Source organism: Molothrus aeneus, chromosome Z, assembly GCF_037042795.1.
Source record: "Molothrus aeneus isolate 106 chromosome Z, BPBGC_Maene_1.0, whole genome shotgun sequence".
In the NCBI taxonomy this organism is placed as follows: domain Eukaryota; kingdom Metazoa; phylum Chordata; class Aves; order Passeriformes; family Icteridae; genus Molothrus; species Molothrus aeneus.
In genome coordinates, this window is record NC_089680.1 from 69930117 (window position 1) to 69945490 (window position 15374).

The 15374-nt window shown below is 42.7% G+C and overlaps 1 protein-coding gene across 2 annotated transcripts in view; it reads left to right on the plus strand.

Moving 5' to 3' along the window:
- VCAN (versican) overlaps positions 1-15374 on the plus strand; it is a 99103-nt gene that overhangs the window by 12742 nt on the left and 70987 nt on the right. For both annotated transcript variants that reach the window (XM_066568851.1, XM_066568852.1), the window contains exons 3-5: positions 305-676; positions 11721-11895; positions 12469-12596. In XM_066568851.1, the coding sequence (XP_066424948.1) occupies positions 305-676; positions 11721-11895; positions 12469-12596 (675 nt within the window). The remainder of the gene's footprint in view (positions 1-304; positions 677-11720; positions 11896-12468; positions 12597-15374) is intronic.

The window sequence follows — 15374 nt, forward strand, 5'->3', positions numbered from 1 at the left end:
AATTTCAGACCAGTTCCCAAAGGTTAATTACTTGGTGACCATAACAAATAGAGAAAATAAGTCAGAATGAAATTTTCCCAAAGAGAAATTTGCTCCATCATCAGCCTAAGGTGTACCAAGACTGATACAAATTCTTTCTCAGCTTATACTCCCCAGTCCTGTTACAAATCAGCTAAGGTTCATGGATTTCAGGCTTTGCATTAGTGAATCATTAATTAACAATGACATATATCTGTTTCTGATTTTGCTGTTACACTGATGTGATTTCTCCTTTCTCTCTCCTCGCTCTCTTCCCTTTTTCTAGTTAAAGCAGAAAAAAAAACCCTGGTCAAGGGATCTCTCTCTGGAACTTCAGTCCTGCCATGCTTCTTTTCAACCACACCCACCATCTCCTCCAGCTACGCCGCCGAGTACCTCCGGATCAAATGGTCCAAGGTGGAACTGGACAAAAGCGGGAAGGACGCCAAGGAAACCACGGTCCTGGTGGCCCAGAACGGCAACATCAAGATAGGCCAGAGCTACAAGGACAGGGTGTCTGTCCCCAGCCATTCTGAGGAGAGCGGGGATGCCTCGCTGACCTTCTCCAAGCTGCGCGCCAGCGACGCCGGGGTCTATCGCTGCGACGTCATGTACGGAGTGGAGGATACGCAGGGCATCGTCTCTCTGGCTGTTGAGGGTAAGGGTTTTGTCTGTTTCATTTCTAGCCAGCAGTGATTCCAGCTAAAGCAGCGAACCTGGTGGTGAACACAGAGCTAGAGGGGATTTACAGCAGTGTCTTTAGCGATTGGCCCTTTGTCGCTGTCACATTTTCTGAAAAATCCCTTTGCCCAGGATTTCTTCTCCTGGGAAGCTGAGAAGCCTCAGAGAGAAAAGAAAAACAATAATTATCTGATTTGCTTCTCCCCGTTTTGCTGCTTTGGAATGTGGCTGGAGATTGTTTATCCAACAGGTGCATGTTTGATTGGTTTCATGTGAATTGTTTTGACTTAATGACCAATCACAGCCAGCTGTGTCAGGACTCTGGAAGCAGTCACAAGTTTTCATGATCATTATTTGTAACCTTCTATCTGTATCCTTTCTCTATTCTTTAGCATAGTTTTAGTATAGCATAATATAATATAATATAATATAATATAATATAATATAATATAATATAATATAATATAATATAATATAATATAATATAATATAATATAATATAATATAATATAATATAATATAATATGCTTTCTAATAACATGGAGTCAGATTCTCAATTCCTCCTTCATCCTGGGGACCCCGAAAATACCACAGCCCTTGGATTAGGGTGAAAAGAAGCAATTTATGATGGAAAGGGTGAAAGTTTAGGATGTAAACAAACCACTGAAGCTGTGGTTGGCCTGTCTTGATGTCCCCAACTATGCCACCAAAAGTGGGAGCCACTCTTTCTGGGAAAGGAAAATCAAGCATGAAGGAAGTGCTCCTTTTGCCCAGTAATAAATTTTGGATGGGCAGAAGGAAAACTCATTTGTGAGAAGCTGGAAGAAAAGAAGTAGGGAGGTGTTTGCTAAATGTGGGGCAGGCAGTGATAACAGTTTGCTTGCCATCTCTATTAGGAAATAGTCTCCAAAATTTTGAGAGGGAGAAGTTTATGTGTTGAGAGACAGAAGAGACAGGAGTTTCAGAATGGTTGATGTTGGAGAAGACATCTAAGATTATCAACTCCAAGCCTTAACCCAGTGCTGTTCACTACTAACCCAGGTCCCCAAATGCCACATTCAAGCACTTTTGGAACTCTCCCAGGGATGATGACACCCCCACTTCCCTGGGAAGTGTATTTCAACGTCTGACCACCCTTTCAGTGAAGTTCATCATTTCCTGATGCCCGCCCTGAGCCTGCCCTGGCCCAGCCTGAGGCCGTTCCCTCTGCTCCTGTCCCTGGTCCCTGGAGCACAGCCCGGCCCCCCCGGCTGTGCCCTCCTGGCAGGAGCCGTGCAGAGCCACAAGGGCCCCTGAGCCTCCTTTGCTCCAGGCTGAGCCCCTGCCCAGCTCCCTCAGCCTCTCCTGGGGCTCCATTCCCTTCCCAGCTCCGTTCCCTTCCCTGGCCACGCTGCAGCCCCTCCATTGCCTGCGTGAGGGCCCAGAGGTGCCCCAGCCCTCGAGGTGTGGCCTCAGCAGGGCCGGCGCAGGGACGGGCCCTGCCCCGCTCCTGCCGCCACCCCAGGGCTGGCACAGCCCAGGGCCATCGGCCTCTCGGCCCCCTGGGCACCCCTGGGCACCCCTGGGCACCCCTGGGCTGTGTCCGGCTGCTGGCACAGCACCCCCAGGGCCTGTCCCAGCTTCCCAGCCCCTCTGTCCCAGCCTGGAATGCTCCATGGGTTTAAGCAAAACCAAGGAGTGAGCGGCCAAAGCAGCGTGTGATGTGTGGGTGTTTCTCCCCTCCGAACCCGCTGGTGGAGCACGGCACAGAGGCTGCTCCAGAGCCCGTCGGGCTGGCACTGAGCCTGGCCTAACAGGCTGTGCTGACAGGCAGGGCATTAACCCGGGCTCTGGGCCATGCACAGGCACGTTCTGGACCCAGGTTTCTGCCTGTGCTTAGAACAGCACTGAGCTGTGTGGATGGATCTCCTCGTAGGAGCCTTGCTTTGGGCCCTGCCTTGCATGCCCCTTTGCAGCTCAGTGTCTTTTGGAAGTTCAGTATTTACTCAGGTGAATGAATCCCAAAACAAACATTAATATCTGCTGCTGGAAATCATGGCTTTGGCTAAGGGTTTTTTGGTGAGCTTAACACTGTATTGTTCTTCCAATCTGCCTAACCTAATGTGAACAGTCTGTTGGTGTTGATTCAACAAAAGGATTTGAAGGTGTGGCCTTAATTTGGAAATACAGTAAATCAGTGTAGCCATTAATGTCTGCATAACTTCATAAACTCTTAGGTCCTAATGACAAAAGCAAAAGAAATCCTGGTTTGAACATTACTTTTCATAATGAGTGTCCCTGGCATTCCTTACCCCTTTTCAAGAGTTCCCTTGACTACATATCTATATCCAGGAGCTGCAGATGTTTATGACAATAAAATATCAGATGATTTATGGTGATACTGTAGCTTTTGTAGTTGCTGCTCCTGCAAAAACACTGCAAAGTGTTGAACTGATTAGATTTATGATTTTACCTCAATGAAAGCTTCACAGACTCCATTTTCTTTCTGCAAGTGTTCTTTTCCATGAGTACTTTAATGTCAGAATTTCAGGAGAGGAAAAAAGCTAAGTCTTGATCCAAGTGGAAAATTGGTTTGCTAGACCATGATTTGTGCCATCTATTCTCAGTTTTCTCCATTATGTAAACAAATGGCATTTATTAGACTCATAAGAGCTTCGTGTGAATGTTGCTGCTCAAATCTTCTGCTCTATTCTTTATGGTTTCTTATGATTTCAGCTTTTATTAATAAACAAACAAACAAAAAAAAACCTCTAGTCCCAAACACAAATTATTTCTGCTGTTTCTTTTTGAATCTGCACCCCAAGGTGACACATTTGAGGAGACTATTCTCCCCCTTTGTTCATCCTGTCCTGACTGGGGTGCAGGCAGGTATTTCCTTGTTAACTGAGCTAATTCCAGAGCTGAGGGATAGCCTGGTTCAGCACTGTGCTTTGGTCAGCTCTCCTGGGTGGAGCTGGGGCTGCTGAAGCTCTGGTAAAATTATCACCGGATTTTTTATTCTGCTCATTTTATGCTCAAATTAAGTAGGCCAAAACTTTTTGGAAGAGTTCTACTGAAGCAGGTGTAATTTCACTTTTGCCATTGTGATGGATTTATTGTTTGGGTGTTTTTTAATGATTCTTTGGGTATTTTTAAACCAATGCAAGACTTTTTTTCTTGGTATTTTCAGGGTCTCTATTTGTTTTATAGACACTCCCTAATTTTAAACTTTCAAACAAAAAGCATAATACAGCATCAGTGAAGCCAGGAAGATAAGATTAGACAGCTGGCCAGCTTGTTTTTCAAATTAACCTTTACAGTGTAATTGATGGCTGGGAAAGATAACTTGAATAAAATTACTGTAATTGCCATTTCTCTCCTTTAGGTGTGCTGGGAATACAAAACTGCTATTGAACACACTGTGCATCAAATTAATGTATTTTACCAGTGATGGAATGTATTGTGAACGAAAACTGGGATTTCTGAGGAAGGATAATTTTCTTAGTAGCAGTACAGATTCTCCCAGGTTAAGCTGAATAGTGAATATTAGTCATTGAAAGTAGAACTTCTAATGCCTAATTATTTATTTTGGCTGGGTCTCAAGCCCAAGACTGTACAAAAGCTGTAACTGTGAACCTGTTTTTTTTTTTTTTTCTGTTTAGCTATCACAACAGACAAATTTGATAACTTGTGTGCAAATATCCAGTTAATTTGCTGGTTTAGATGCCAAATGAACTTCCGAAGTCAGACTCATATGTTACTAGCAACAAACTGTTCAGGCAAAAGATCTGGCTGTCCCAGAGCACTATTCCAATGAAAGCAGCTGATATCAAAGAGTTACTTAAACTCTTACCCTGTTGCTGTCAGAGACCTCTCACCCATAGAATTACCCACACAGAGACTTGTGCTGTTCTATCCTGGACAGATATGGCTTTGGTTTTTTCCCATTTGTTTTTTGAATGTCTGTAGATTTTCATTATCCATGGGTGGACTCCTGGTTAAGCCACCATTTAAACACAGCTGGTTATTTTAGTTATCCTTCACAAGGAAGACACATTTCATCACACGTGTCCCCTTTGTCTCTGCAGTGCATATTTCTGCTAGATCATTTTTTGACAGGTGAAAGTTTTCTAAGCAATGACAGGATCTTGGAAATTGATGTTATTCTGTGGCTTTCCTTTGCCTTGGTTGTAGGAATTAACCATGCCAGCTACTTGGGTATCAATAGCTGCTTATATTTGGAAATAGAGAATCTTTAAGGTCCCTTCCAGCCCAAACCATTTCATGATTCTGTCTCAGAGACATCATCAAGACACTGTGAGTTCACATGGGATCTTTCGTCTGCTGAGCAGTGCTTGGCTGTGTGCGCAACAGAGATCAAATACTTTGATCTGAGTATCTATTTAAATGTCTCAGAGCAAAAGACCTGAATTGGCCCATTTAATTCTAGGGCTGTGAGCAGTTGTGGTCTAGCTGGGGTGGCTGTGTTGTGCACAGCCCTGGGGATCTGGGAAAGTCGCAGCAAAGTGTAGGAGAAGGGTGACACGTTGGGTTACTTGATCCACTTTTCCTTTGGCATTGCAAATCTCCCCGTTATTATGTGCTGAGCCTTGTGCCCAAACCCAGCAGAGAACACCCATCCACAGGGGCCAGGTGCTCTCCACACTTCACCCCTGAGATCAGGGTTACTGTTTGGCGTTTTGCACTTGGTGAGGGCATAAGAGGGAGGAGAGAAACACTTAATTTTAGCCCAGGCAGGAAGTTTGGGGCAGCCAGGTGCCTGCCTTACTCATTATTCAGGCCTGCAGGGCTGTGCTTGGGGCAGGCAGCTCTGCAGGATCACTGGAGGGGCACTTTCCTCACACTGGATACCCCCTTTCCTGTCATTAATCATGGAGAATGCTTTCCTGACACACTGGTTGCTGCTATAATTACACTGACCTCCCAGACAGGGGTATTTTGTGTTCAAAGTGGGTCTGACAGCATGGCAGTGTTAGATGCTTCAACTTCTCACAAGGAGAGGAATGAAGAATCTTAGAATATTTTGAGTTGGAAGGGACCCACTAGGATCATCCAAGTCCAGTCCTGGATATATAGAACAAGTCATTCATACTCATTTTCACTTCCATGTGTTTTCTTCTCCGCCTCCTGTGCACATTCCTCCAAAATTTTCCCTTTGTCTCAGGAGCAACTCTTTGTAAAATTCTGTAATTTCATCCCTCTACGGTGTTTTGTGCTTTTCTTCTAACCTTTCTTGCTGTTTCTAAGTCCAGAATTCAAACTGCCTCACACTGGGAGTCCTTGGCCTCTCAGCTTTTGGATATTCCTGGGTGAGGTAAGCTCTCTGCATCAAATATCCCTGGTCACCAGCTAGGGAGATTTATAGATGACTCTTTTAAACTCAACTTGTAACCTTTAGGCAAAGCTACCTTGGGTGGGTTGAATTCCAGGAAGGATTTTATGAAAAGCATTGCTGTACCTTTCTGTGTCACATTTATTCCTTCTCTCTACTTGTAATGAATTTTACTTTTATAAAATACCTTTGAGCTACCTTGTAAAAATCTGACCTAGAAATGAAATGGCACAGTACTTTTCATTCTGGAACATTTCTGAATATTCAGTGAAACACTTGTTTTGTGCTAGGATATTGGGCAATTAAGAAGAATGTGTATCACCCAATGTATTCAATACTAAGAAGTCAGAACAAACCACTCATTTGAGCTGATTTTTTTTTTCTCCTCCTTGGAGATAATTGGATTTAAAGGGATCAAAGTGGCAAACGGGATCCTTCTAGTTTACTTACTCTTTTGTTGTAGCTCCTCAGTGAATATTTTCCTGCCAAAAGTGAGAGCACTTTATTCTTTTCTAACTGATATTTTGGGAATTCACTCTTTTCATGGGCCTCATTTTCTCAGTTTCTGTTTGATTCTGCTGCAAATCTGAAAGACTTCTTTCCCCCCCCCCCTTTTTTTTTTTTTTGGTGTATTTTCTTTTTAATGCCTGTAAAGACAATCCCAGGCTTAAGATACTGATCTTTTTAATGGAAAGAAACAAGAATTAGGGAGGCAGAGGTAGATGGTAATTCCCATTTTCATTTTTATGCAAACTTGTCTTTCCTGCAAGCATTATAATGATAATAAATGAAAGTTGTTTCCGAAGTGGGAACGCTGCCACTCAGAGATTGTGTACTGACAACCTAATTGATCTGTTCTCTCTGCAGCAGAAATCCCCTTCTTTATCTCTTAAGTAGGCGTTTGAAGAGGTGCTTTTACCTAATCTTTTGGACTCACCTGTCTTGAAACCTTACCACATCTTGATGTTGAACTTCCGTGCAAATTATCATGGGCTGCTGCATTTTTCACCTCGTTTTTTACTCCCCTGCCTGATGGATCCCGAGGAATCTTCCTGGCAAGGGAAGAGCACAGTTGGTATGGAGCATCAAAGGGTGGCAGAGGGAAATTTATTTCTGGGTGGTAAAGACCGAGGGTCTACATGCGAGGCATGCCAGGAAGAGGGAAGGAAAGGTCCTGGCCAAGCTGCTGTTTCCCTCGTCGAGTTTGGGAGCATGGCAGCCTCCGGGTGGACAGGCTGGGGTGGTTCTGGATGCAGGAGCTGTGGTGGGAGAGAAATAAAGGATAAACCACAGGTGAAGCTCATCATTGATCCTTCCTCTCATTATCTGGAGCTGTTCAGAGGAGTCCCTGCTCCTCCCCACCTGTGTGCTGTGAGGATGGGCACAAACATCCTGCGCAGGGGAGCACCTGTGAGCTGGTGCCTGTCCCTGGAGAGCCCTGGCAGGGCAAGGGAAGGCACTTTCCCTCCCCACCGTGAGTTCCCTCAGGCGTCTGGCAAGGCCAGCCTCTTCTTCTCAGGTTGCCAAAGCCCAAGATGTGTGTCTGAAGATGGGTGCAGAGCCTAGAGAGAGAGAGAGAGAGACACAAACGAATTATTCATGCAGAGAACTGAAAATGCTGCCCTGTTCCTTCCTTTCATACAGTGCTCAGCCCTGTAACCCATATTTTTGGGGTGTATTTGTAATGTAAATTGCCTTCTGCATCAAGCCCGGGGAGGATTTGAGCTGTGATCTGAACTGTGTGGTAGCTCTGGCACTGGGCCTGGGGTTATTTCAGGGGTCTGCACCACAGTGCCTAAGGTCTGAAGACAAAAATTAACAGGATAACAAGTGCTGCCATCACAATCTTTCCCCTTTAGGTATTTGCTGTGTGAGGCAGCTTCTGAGGTTCAGAAGCTGCCACATCCAACACTGCATGAGGCAGCAGCGTGAGCTCACTAGTGAAAGTGAACTATAATTTATTAGCCATACCAGGAGCTAATAAACCAGCTTCCCGTGCAGTTCCACAGGGTTTTGATGCATGATACACAATAAAGCAGCAATCCAAAGGGGTGTAACCACGGAACCAGGCTCTTACCCATGGAAACCCTTGTTCCTTAAAAACGAAATGCTTCACATTTTTATTTTCTGCCCTAAGACATGAGATCAGCGACGAAAAGACGTTCACCCTTGCTCTGACAGAAGTGAATTTTGGATGCTACAAAATGCTTTCCTATGAATGCTCTTTCTTGCTGCTACTCCTTCCTGTAATTACACCGACTTTGTTTGCCAGATGTTCAGTGACAACATTATACCGCTGTAGTCTGTTTTCCAGTCGCTTTATTTGTTCCAAGGACAACTCCTTTCTTGCCTTTTCTTTCGGGGAGGAAATAGACAAAGGGGGGAGAGAAAAAAATCCTTTACAAATGTTTTAAAGTGCAAAGACCGGGACAATGGGGTTTTTCCCCCCTCTCTCTGTCTAACTGAAACAATGAAAGTCCTGCACTTTAATCTTCTTAGCCCCAGGGGTCTTCTAATTATTGCAGCTGTTGCACAGGCTTATGCATAGTGAGTCCTCCTTCCCATTCATCTCGGAGGCTCTTTCATGTCCATTAGCTCCTCGCTGGAAATGGAGGAGCCTCCAGCGCTGAGAATAGGTGAAGTTTACCTTGTGGATCAGGGCGAGGAGAACAAAGCATTCCCCGAGTTCCTTTCCAGGATTTACAAATAACCAAAGGCTCTTCTTTGCCTCGGCGAAATCCACTTTAAATTGGCTGGGATTTTAACTCTTTAGTCCTGCCTCGTTCAGGTGTCCTACCCGGGCACAGCCAGGGCACCACAGAAGGGCAGTGGTGCTTCCAACATGGAAAAAAAAAAAAAAAAAAAGGCAGGAATGAGAGGTGTAATAGCTGGTTGTGGAAAATGCACTCATATGTTTAAGCAGCAGGAAGCTTTAAAAAAAAAAAATACAGCTTTAGAGAAATATGTTGCCATCCCCTCTAAGTTAACAAATCTTTCGGTGGCTGTGCTGAGAAGCAGAAACTCTTGTGCTCAGTTTGAAGTCATAGAAATCCCTTTAACAATTTTGGAAAAAATTTATAAAAAAGAGAATGAATCCAAATTCACACAAAATACATTTTAATTAGGATTAAAACGACAAACTGAGTTAACAAATTGCTTTATGTAATTGGACATTTCTGACTCAGCATCAAATATGTTTTATTACAGAAATGCCAATGTTATAAAAAAGAAAGTTTTAAGATGCTTGTATATGTTCAAAAATAACAAATAGAGTAGGCAGATGCTCAGCTTGTGATATTATTATGGGTTCACAGTGAAACAGGATAAATATTTTATCTGCTTCTGTTGGGAGCTCTGTAAAAGTTGTCCATTTTTAAAATCTAGAACCAGAACACCCAGCAGGCCACCTGAAATCCTACTTTTATTTACTACTGTGCTACTAATATAGCAATCCTCATTTATAGCAGCGGGTGTTCTGCTCACAGTTTCAACCACTGCTACTAAATTCTGAATATATTAAAATAAATATTTTTATGCATACCACATGTTATAAAAATATAAATCACCAGATAATATATTTTGTGATTTTAAGTTTTAAATGCTGATGTTGGCTAACTGTGTGTTCTGGGGTGTGGGGCTGTGGGGAGCAGAGTGTCCCCCATCCCCAAGTGAAGCATTCCTTTGGCTCCCAGCACATGATGAAGATGCCCTTTGGAAGCTGTCCCTGTTCTCAGCTCTTGTTCTTGAAATCTGCCCAGAAATTGTTTGGAACGGTGTTGTGGGGCCTGAGCCAAATAATGCAGTAAAATAACCTAACAATTTAACACCCTTAATGACTGAATTTCAGGCACCTGGAAAGTTTAATGTAATGATGCAAACACAGCCATAATTTTCCGGGGTGTATTCTTCACTTGTCGCTGTTGCCAAACAACACTTGGATCCATTTTGAAGCTGAAATTTCACTGTTGCTTGGAAGAAGCTGTTGGTGATGGGTTTTGTCAGTTCTGAAAGGCATTTTATAGGGATGCTGGTGGTCTGCAAGCTTCCAGTTAGTGGCTGCAGCTGGTGTGTGACTCTCTATTAAATGATGAAATATGGGGATTCCCAGCCTTTCTTCTTTTATTTCCTGTTTCTCTGCGAGTGGCTTTGATAAAAAAAAATTATGGCTGAGTAGTTTTCAGATAATATCTTCTGTATTAATTTCTTAGTGAATCATGACAAGAAGAAAAATGTGTACTCTCTGCTTCTTGGCCATGTGCAGATTTTTGATGGCTGGCAAGACTTTACTGTATTTGTCTGCCTGAGGAAAAGATTTCTAAATAAGTTGGAAATTCTTGCATCAACAATTTGCTAAGTGACCTGTATTTCTATTTGCTTGTAAACTAGCAGACTTTCTTTATCTTTCAACAATGCTCTAACAGCAAAGACTTGTTGTAAAATTAGTTATTGCTACAATATTACTATTTTCCCAATCTATATTACATTATGCTGTTTCCTCATCATGAAGTACTCCAGTAAAACCATCAGAGAAAAGGAACATTCAGTGGTTTAGGGGCTTGCTTTGTTTTGTTTTCTTGCTTTTCTTGTTTTTCTTTGTTTTCTGGTTGTTTTATGGTGTTGAAACACTTTTGAGGATTTTAGAGTGCAATTAGGTATTGCAAGGGACATGCCTTTGATGCTAAACTGTAAAAGACAGTGGTAATAGGGGGAAATGATTTTGTAAGGTGGAATGGCTGCTTTCTGCCACTTCAGTGCCCTTTATGGTTTGTTCTAGCTGTTGTCACATTCAGTGGAAATTGTGTGTGTAGAAAACAGAATGTGGCTTCTAGACAGATCCTGCCTTAAACAAAACCATCTTCACACCAGGCCTCCCTCTCCAAAGGTCTGACGTGCTCCAGAAGCTGCTGAAATTGTCAAGGTCCTTTTCAGAACCAGAAAAACCCCAGATAAGATCATGCTTTGTTTTGTCTGTACCATCTGTGCTGTGTGCAGGAAAATATGGCTATGGAAAATTGACCAAAATCCATATAGTGATAAATGATGTATTTCTAGTGATCTTTGATGAGTAGGAACAGCCGCCAGGCCCATCACTGATTAGCAAATCTGCTTCAAAAAAGGGCATTTTTGGGGGTATTTTGTCATTACTAGTAGCAGCCACTAGAGGGAGAACATAATTTATACCGTGATATCTCACATTTTTGTATTATTTTTCATTTTGCTCACCTGTTTTCAGCATTCTGACAACACCTAGGTGAGGTTACAGAGTGGTGATGGTTGCGGAAACAACCCCAAATGTGCCACTGATGGGGTTTTTGGGTTGCAGGGTGGTGATGGCTGCAGAAACAACCCAAAATGTGCCACTGATGGGGTTTTTGGGTTGCAGGGTGGTGATGGCTGCAGAAACAACCCAAAATGTGCCACCGATTAGATTTTTGGGTTACAGAGTAGTGATGGTTGTGGAAACAACCCCAAATGTGCCACTGACAGGGGGATTTGGGGTTTCAGAGTGGTGATGGTTGTGGAAACACCCCAAAATATGGCACTGATGGGGTTTTTGGGTTTCAGAGTGGTGATGGCTGCAGAAACAACCCAAAATGCACCACTAACAGGTGGTTTTGGGTTACCAGAGCGATGGCTGTGGAAACAACCCAAAATGTGCCACTAACAGGGGTGTTTTTTTGCCTTCCAGGTGTTGTGTTTCACTACCGGGCTGCCACGAGCAGGTACACCCTGAATTTCACACAGGCCCACCAGACCTGCCGGGACAATGGTGCTGTCATGGCCAGCCCAGAGCAGCTGAAAGCAGCCTATGAGGATGGGTTTGAGCAGTGTGATGCTGGATGGGTGTCTGACCAGACTGTCAGGTGAGGCTTTCAAAATGCCCCTTCACATTTTTACCCAAAATTTGTGTGCCTGGCCTGTGCAGACCTGAACTGTTGTTTTGCCGTAACTGATGCCTTGGAGTGGCTGCCTGGAACAGAGGCTGGATAAGATTAAGAGAATAAAGTGGGTATTTATTAAAGGCCTTCAAAAGGTGCATCTTGGACAGTCAGAAGCCTCACAGAGGCTACGCCCAAGATGGAAAATGGTCACAAGTTTTTTACACAATTATAAGTTTGGTCCATTTCCATTTCTGGGGTTAATCCTCCAATTACGGCTTCAGGTAATGAAGTCATTTACTCCCGATTTCCTTGCCCCCCAAGCCACTTTATACTTTTGTTTATGCTTTTTATACTGTTTATACTTTCAGGGCCTGAGGCTGTAGGATGCCCTTGAGTGTCAGGCCCAGAGGAATTGTGTTGTCTGACCAAAACGTGAAGACACTAATTCACACTCTATATGGAGTTCAGAGTTACACCCTAAAGCAGCACAGGATTTGAAAAATATAAAAGCTGAAATCCTAAGGGGTCGTAACGATACATTTTCTGCATTTCCAGGTATCCAATTAGACATCCAAGAGTTGGCTGCTTTGGAGATAAGATGGGAAAGAAAGGAGTCAGGACCTACGGGCGCCGCTTCCCTAACGAGACTTACGATGTTTATTGCTATGTGGAGCACATGGAAGGTGAGATGGGTCTGCAAAGCCTGGAAGTGCACTGCAAGGCTTAAGAAGTGACTGGGGAGCCTAATGTGGAAGAGCAGAGAGGGAGAAAATTCCATTTAAAATAGTTTTGGCTGCTCTGGATCTGAAGGGAGCTGCCAAACGGAGGGAACCTACAGTTTGTGGTCCTGCAGGTCTTAATTAAAGGCCAGTGTGGAGTCCACAGAGAGGCAGTCAGGGTTCAAGCTGGCTATAGTTAGTGCACTAGATCTCACAAAAGTTGCTGTTGAAGTGTCTTATTTTTTGAATGTTATATAAAAGTATTTTCAAAAAAATGCATTTAATGTTTGAGAAACTGTGTGTGCTATATATAAGTATATACAAAGATAGATGTAGTATATGAGCTAACTGTATTACAGTTCATAAAGTGTGTAATTAGGTCTTTTTATACGTCCATGGCATAAAATTAGACAGATATTGAATTGCCATCTATGTTTAATAGTATCTTTTTAATAAAGGGTCATCTCAGGTTCAGAAAGAAATGAGAAAAAGCTTCGTAGTTTCTGGGCCTAGTTTAATAAAATTATTACAGAGATACTTTGCAACCAGGACCAAAGTATATTTTCCACTTGTTACACACTTACAATGGCATGAGTGTGTCCCAATGTTGTCTGTTTGACAGGTTTTTATTCCGTGCCAGTTCCACAGTTCCTGTCTTAAAAAAACCCTGATAATTCCTAACTAAACATCCTCAGGGATGGTTCTTGGCTGTTACACTTTTAATTTAGTGCTCTTAAAGTCAACAGAAAAATAAATTAGCCTTGGCTCTGAGCAAGCCTGCCTTTGTAGGTGTACGTATATTTTTAAAAAGCAATTGCAAAATGCAAGTGTTCAATGTTTGTTTGTAATCTGTTTTAGATAAGATATAGATTAGGTCATACAAATTTTTCTCCTGATGGCGACTTAGAGAGGTTTGAGTTACTGAAATCAGTAAGTGTTTTAGTTTTAGTAGCTGAAGATCTGTCCTAGACCACTTGGAGATTTATGCAATACAAGCATCACAGGTATTGCAAAGCCTCCAGAAAAGATATATGCTTGAGAATTTGTAACTTGAACTTGAAAATTAAGTGACAGAATTTTGTTAGTGCTTTTCATTGTCTTAATTTTAGTTATGTCCCGTTTACATCTGTCAGTGAGCACCACCTGTGAACATCAACAGTTCATGACATTTGATCCTCCATCAGTCCTTGATGGGATTGGATTCTGAATCTCCTCTAAATCGATGCTTTTAAATTCAATTTATGTCTTTCCTAGCTTAAAAAAAGAAGGTTTACTCAAACACCTAACCTGTATAATTCCTGGGTGAAGAACAATCTCTTGCTCTTTTCCCTCTTCAAGAGCAGAGAAGTGTAACTAATACAGAGCAGATTGTCCTGGGTGCATATGAGCCAGCGGTTTCTCAGGGTCAAAATTTATCACTAAACTTTCAAAAATAAAACTGAAGTCAAAACTGAAGCATTTTTCACTGAGTCTGATGATCTCTGCTTGGAACAACCTGGAACCAGACTGGTGTGTGGTTCAAAGAGGCTGCAGTGACTGTGCCATCCTCCTGGATGAAAATGCACAGGTCCTCAGTTTCTCATGGGCATCAATTGGTTCTTTGTTATAAAATTTAATTTGCCAAGATTTATGACCTGGTTTCCCTCTCTGGATGCATCTACACTTCTGTCCCACTGTTGTGGCCTGTCAGCTGGACTGTGGTGACGTGATCTGCTTATATGTGAAAACATCCAGATTTTAACAAATACATAAGCTAGAGCACAATATTGTAGATTTGCTTCATTATTTTGCATTCATTATATTGAACAAATTTAATGTCAGATTGTTATAATAGTTAGCCAAAGACACTCCCCAACATTTCCCTTTTGTTATTTTTGGTGGTTTTTGCTTCGTTTGGGTTCCTTTTGTTTGGGTTTCTTTTTTGTTTTATTTCAATTTGGGTATTTTTGGTTGGTTGGTTGTCTTGTTTGTTGGCTTTTGTGTGTATGTGAGAGAGATTTTATTATTTTCTCATTCTCTCAGAACTTTTAAAATGATCAGGAGTGTGACAACAACTTCTACGACCCTGGGTACAGGGCACAGAAACAGTGAGGGTGGGTTCTGCTGACATACAGAGGAGTTAAATTATTCTGTTTGGATGAGGAGAAGCAGGCGCATGCTGAGGAAAAGACACGGTGTCACACTGTGGTATAATGCAGGATAAACCACTCCTCAGTGCCTCCACAGAAACTTGAGCCTCCGAGCCAGACTCCCCATTCCAGGTGGGGCTGAGGAGCCAAGGTGGCCTTTGTCTGTCCAACAGGAGCAGTTTCTGACAGGACAGAGGTTAATTTGGAGTGGGGAGGAGCTTGTTAGAAGATACGCATCATCTGTGAGTTTATACTTCAGAACCACTCACCCACAGAAGATGGAAATTTAGAATGTCAGTGGAGTTATTGGAAAGTTGAATTAAACTAGATTGCTGTGTTGGTAGGAAACTTACAGATCAACAGCTAAAATTGTGCCAGATTTCTGATGGCCCTGTTCTCCAAAGGTTAATCCTACAAGGTGTGACCTTTAGCTTAAATCATAGCAAAATGAATCCATGGCACTTAGGGTGTGCTTAAATACAACTTTTTCCATGTGAGTTTTAAAGCTCATATCTGTGTACCCAGCCATGATTCAATGCCAAGTCTATTAGACTTGCTTGCACTAAAGAGGTCCTTATTTGGAGGGTCTGTGTCAGTGGAATGACTATTCATG